Here is a 6,000-nt window from a genome sequence, read left to right as displayed (position 1 = left end):
TTAATATAGCCACTACAGTGACCATCAAAACCATGAAAAAATATTGCCGTAGACAGTTTATTTTGCGACACCACAAAACAAACGATAGTGTAAAATGAAATGACAGATGTTTTTATATCGTCATCCGATATATATCGTTATATCGAACAGCCCTAATTTATATGACACCAAATCATATGTTTAAAATGTTTAAAAACTCTTTAATATCAGAGAGAAACCCCGACAATCAGCTGACCCCCTATAAACAAGCACTTTGCGACAGTGGGAAGGAAGAACACTCTTTTAACAGGAAGAAACCTGTGGGAAAAGAAGGCTCGGATGAGATTGGTAAAGTTGTAATGAAACTTAAACTTTAAAATATAAAAACGCTGAATACAAACCTCCTGTACAGTTCCTTCTGCTCATCCCCAACCAATCACAGCAGGTGGATGCGCTCTCTGCCAGAGGTTACTTCCTGTTAAAAGGGAGTTTTTCCTCTCCACTGTTGCTTGTTCATAAGGTTTTGTCTAATTATCTGGGTTTTCTTTCTGTCATGGTGGAGTCTTTACCTCACAATATAAAATGCCTTGAGGTGACTGTTGTGATTTGGTGCTGTATAAATACAATGGAAATGAAAAACCAACATCTTTTCCTGCAAGTAAACACATCATTTTTTGATATAAAGTCATATTTTTAATATGGGAGTCTGTTTTGCAGCTAGATGAGATGAGGTCTCCAGTTTTTATTTTACTTTGTGACTATACTGCGCTTTGTTTATTTATTGTCCACTTTGGTGTCGGGCTGCTGTTGTTGTCGCTGTCCCCTTCTGTCTGCTCACACTGTCAACTGGCTGAACTCTAACGGGATGCTGCTCCGATGCTGCTTTGCCTTCCTCCGCTTCCTCCTTGTCCACGTCTCGCTCTGTTCCTCCTTTTTGTCCGTTTTTGTCGCCCTCCCTCCCTCTGTCTCCGTTCTTTCTCTCTGTCGCTCTACCTCAGGTCTGACGCCTGCTCTGGCTTGTGCTCCTAGTAGAGAGGTGGCTGACTGTTTGGCTCTCATTCTGGCTACCATGATGCCTTTCTGCTCACCTTGCAGCTCTGGAGCTCCCTCCCCAGGGTCCTTGTTGAGGCATATACCCCACCAGGGGGGTAAAGGCCTATCCACTGGCCCTCGGGCGTCACGCAGCCCCAGGAACCCCTCGGGACCATCCAGCGAGGGAACCACAGAGAACGACTCAGAGGATTCCGAAACTTTCTGACCCCTCTAAACCGACTCTCTAGCTTCCTACCTCCAAGAGTGCACGTGAACGTCTTACCTCTCTCCTCGGCGAGGAATGATGCAGTGTTTGAGTGCACAACTGAGGGAGAAGGATAGAGACTTGGTCATTCATAGAGCCCATAAAAGTTCAATATTAAATAAATAACTTGTGGACAATAATTAATCGTAAGATGAGTTGGAATATTTTCTAATAGATGGTTAAATAATATTCATATTTCTCATGTCTTCTGTTTGTTTAATATTGAACCTTTGGTGCTCCACATGCAGTGTCTATATCTTCTGTTCCCCATGTTGGGAACATGAACACGAACTGAATCGCTCTGCTTTGACGCCAGGCTGGAGACCCTGCAGCTTCTTTTTTTGTAATGCTCTTTTTTTAAAAGAAAAACCAAGATGGGAGCAGCTGCACTGCCCAGGACTGACTGACTGGAGCCCAACGAGTCGCTCCGTGAACAAGAACTCGATCTGGACCAGTTTGGGTCTGCATGCTTGTGTTAATTTACACCACGGTTCATTCTTTCTACTCACGGGTGCTTAAATCCAAACGACCTCGGTACTTAGTCTCTGCACGGCACAGCAGCTCGCTGCGGAGACTCGTGTTGTCTTTTTAAAAAAAGCCATTTTTAACTGTTTGTACAAAACGAAGGAGACTATTAAGAAATCAGAGTGTAATTTTAAACTTTTTATGATTTTAGGCTTGTTGTACCAAATATTTGACTTCCACGAGTAAATAATGAACATGTGACAAAAGGTCATATAAACAGGTACATAGAGCTTGTTTTTAACTGTTTAACAGCTGAAGCACAAATTTGTAGGTTTTTGTTTGGTTTGGATGACGTTTGGATAGAATGGGAATTGTGTGGCCTCTCCGAAAGACGTTCCTAGTTCAACTGTAGACCAGAATAGAGGATACGAAACACTAGGTACATCTCAATGACCTTTACATCGAGAAATCCAGATGACACAGCCCTGACGAAAGATTCCTCAAGCCTGATTTAGAGTTCTGTGGTAAATCATGGTAGAGCTTACCATGTGTAACCCACGTAAGTGGCCGTCAGCATTTATGCTTGTGCTGGTTCATTACATGTTAATTACCAAGTGGGTATGTCCACTGATGTTTCCAGCTGATGGAAACATCCTGGGTAAACATATTTGTCCCTGAAGTTTTTCTACTTCTTTCCACATTCCCTCACGTCAATTAATAAATAAATATCCCAAGTTCGTTTCAGTTCCACAGTCACGTGTGTTTCAGCATAAATTTAAATGCTAATGCAAACACTGAGGCACAAAGCTGTGTTCAGAAGAGCTGAACAGTAATAATGATAGTCTGTTAATGTTAAATAAGTTAACGTTAGCCTCAAGAGGACATAGATACATGCTACGTTAGCATAATCCTGACAAATCTTTTGCTATGTTAGCCATTTCATGTTTCATGTTGAAGGATGCATTTATATCTGATTTAATTTTATATTAATCAAAGCGTGGTACATTTTATGGTAGTATAGTAGCTACACAGATAAGTCAAAATCCTAGTTCAATTTAAAAAAGGATTGCGTTAGCAGTGCTGTTAGCCTAAAGAAAATAGCTGCTACATTAGCACAAAGTGTTTTTACTATATTAGATCAAAGCTAGTGGTATCTAATGTTGTTGTTCGGGACATTTTTGAAAACATTCAGTATTGTCAGTATGTGGTGTAAAGTCAAGAACTAATGTATCACAGGTGGAGTTGTAGATATCAACCATGGGGGTTAGCATTGCTGCTATGCTAAAACCAGCCTGGGGGTTCTTCCAGTTTAAAACCAGACTGAAGAGATAAAGACGCTTGTGTCCACCACTTGAATGACTTCCTGTGGCCATGAAACAAAGGCTGTTCTCTTGATTCTTTGAAGCACCATCTGTACTTTTAATGGAGTGATGTGATAAGGTAATGGGGATGTACCTAGTGATGAATATAAGGTCTGTGGAGATCAGATTGAAAGATGAGATTTATGCATTTTGTCCTCTGGCCTTGAATGGCCATCTGCACTGTTTTCACTCCATTTGCATCCCTACCTGTTGTGTTGTGCATGCTTGCACACTTCCAGGCAAAGCTTCTTTTTTTGTACTTTAATGTTTAATCGTAAATGCCCAGATTCTCAACAAAGACCAAATTTCTGAGGCAATGAAAAGCTCTGTTTAGCTCTGTTGTGCTATATATGATCCATTACACGGTGGTACAAACAATGCCAGCACTTAAATGTAAATTAACACAGGGCTTTGACCACTTTCCTCACATTCCTCCCCACTGTTTGTCGCTCTGCCAGCTATGTGCCATTGTTTCGAATGTGTCCAGTGCCTTGATGAGTCTTTTTTTCTTTTATGAGTAGTTGGAAAGGATGAGTTCACTATTATTGCAAAATAGGAAAAGTGTTGGTGGTACCGAGTGGTGCAGATTTTAGCCATGCTTTGAGAGATTTACCTCAGACCTCTACCGTTTTATTGTTTGTGTAGGTTTTTCGCCTTTTGTACACACCAGACACTTTTAAAAGTGAGAAGAAAGTTCCAAACCAGCCGTCAGTTATGAGGAGCTGCTAAATGGATTTGAAGGTCAAACTTGTAAAACCAGACTTGATGTGCTGCTGTGGTCATATGATGTGACTGAAAGCACAGTTACTGAATGGACCTATAAATATAAATCTCACTGCAAGAAGAAAGAAGGAATACTTGATTCATTGTTTAAGTTGGGAAATGACTGAAACCGTGAAAACAGCGATCTCTTTCTCCTCTCTGTGGAGGTGCAAATCTTAAAACCTGGACAAACAAAAACTAGGCGTGGCTGAGCACCACCAGGTACCACCAGTTTTTTTGAAATTGTGTGAAATTATTCTTTAATGCGTTGAGCTAAATATGAGTGGTTATGTTGTATTGAATGACAGTGTTTGACACAGTTTTGGTTGTTTTGTCACCTTAAACCTCTGAGGTCTAAGTCATCATTTTGTTTTTGAGTTTTTGCAAAAAATGTGAATTGTTTTTCGTGTTGTCAGTTGAACTGATTTTTTCTTTGGCCCCTGATTGCCAAGATTTTGGAGAACAAAGTAATAAAAAGGAAAAAATGATGTTTGCTTGCCGAGGGTAGGGTCGGGGTCACCACCTGTGACAACTTAGACCCGAGAGAGTTAAAGGCTGGAGATTTAATCCCCCTAATTTTATTGTCAACAAATCCACTGCTCCATAAATCCTTTTGTTCCTCATGCAATAAATTAAGGAGGTTTTACCGTCAGACCTCATACTCTTCCTGCTAGATGATTAACTCGTAATACTCACCCAGTTGAGTGAGTATTTGGAAGCCTTTGATTTCCAACGTATTCCGAGTGGAAAGCCTTTTAGTCTTCTGTTATTGTTACACGAGTGAGTCTTACTACAGCAAGATCGATTTCAACTTTGCAACAACAGTCGAGGCCTGCGGCTCAGAGCAAGGACTTAGTTATCAGTCATTTGTTGACAATAAGAAAAAAAGACAATATCTCCAGCCGTGTGTGTGTGTGTGTGTGTGTGTGTGTGTGTGTGTGCGCACTAGCTTAGGTACTGATATGAAATCCACCTGCTTTTTTGTACATTATGTACTGTAAGGGAAAGCTTTGTATGAAGAAATCTCCATCCCAGATGGTTTTGTTTGACTTTGGATTTAAAACGTAATGAGTTGTGAATCCTGTTAGCTGCCAGATAAGCACACATATTGTTAGCAAGCACAGTCTTTACTGCCTCCGCTGTCCCTGAGAGACAGAGCCTGTCCGCCAGTATTCAACCAGAAAATGAGCTTCAGCAGGCCTGACAATCGTCGTGTGATTTTCATAGCAGTTCCTGATGCAGTACGGCATGCTGAGGGCTGTTTGTCACCTCCACTTTGTTTTATATTAACTGTACAACAATAAAAATCTGTTTGGAGTTAAAAACATGCCAATTCTTTTCTTTTTCCATCAATCTGTGAGGAGACTCATTACACCAGAGATGTCAGACTCATCTTACATTGTGGGTCACATACAACCTGTTTTGATCTGTGGGCCAGACCAGTGAAAACCCAGTTTCTGTCAGTGTAAAGAAACCTAACTACTCATGTAATCAATCATTAGTTTAAGACAGAGAAGAGTAATTTCAACAATATGTCTCTACATGATAAAGAAATGCTGCTGTAGTAAATGAAAGAAAGCACAAGTTGTGCTTACAGATTTTAAATGTGTAAAATTACAGATGTGTGTAACTGAATTACTTCAGTATACTGTAAGTGACCGTGGGGTCTTTATCAGTAGGAAAAGCTGAAAATACAGTTAAAAGTCTGACATTTTTGTCCTTCACATTTTCCAGAGCTCCCTAGCGGGCCTGATTGGAGGTTCAAGGTTCTTTATTCGTCACATGCATAGTTATACAAGTATAACACAGAGTGAAATGTAACCTGACACGCTCCTTGACCAGGATGTGATGTTCTGTGTGAGGATGCTCTCCGCAGCACCTGCATAGAAAGTCCTGAGGATCTCTGGAGACACCCTGAACTTCCTCAGTTGTCGTAGGTGATACAGGCGCTGCCTGGCCTTTTTGGTCTGGACCTGAATGTGGGCAGACCATGTCAGGTCTGAGGAGATGTGGACACCGAGATACTTGAAGGACTGCACCCTCTCCACTGGAGCTCCATTGATGATAATGGGCTTGTAGTCTCTGTGCTGACTCCTTCTGAAGTCCACCACCAGCTCCGTGGTCTTGCTGACGTTC

At 41.2% G+C, this 6,000-nt stretch overlaps 1 protein-coding gene across 2 annotated transcripts in view; it reads left to right on the top strand.

Annotated features, from left to right (window-relative positions):
* Positions 1-5,177, top strand: part of ankrd44 (ankyrin repeat domain 44) — a 33,288-nt gene extending 28,111 nt beyond the window's left edge. For both annotated transcript variants that reach the window (XM_013914176.1, XM_013914177.1), the window contains exon 28: positions 1,075-5,177. In XM_013914176.1, coding sequence (XP_013769630.1) covers positions 1,075-1,106 — 32 coding nt within the window. In that variant the 3' untranslated portion in view covers positions 1,107-5,177. The remainder of the gene's footprint in view (positions 1-1,074) is intronic.
* Positions 5,178-6,000: the final 823 nt, after the last annotated feature.

This window comes from Pundamilia nyererei, unplaced genomic scaffold (genome assembly GCF_000239375.1).
Source record: "Pundamilia nyererei isolate P.nyererei 1_Seehausen unplaced genomic scaffold, PunNye1.0 scaffold00176, whole genome shotgun sequence".
Taxonomy (NCBI): domain Eukaryota; kingdom Metazoa; phylum Chordata; class Actinopteri; order Cichliformes; family Cichlidae; genus Pundamilia; species Pundamilia nyererei.
The sequence above is the reverse complement of the archived record's forward strand: the minus strand, read 5'-3'. Positions and strand labels throughout refer to the sequence as shown.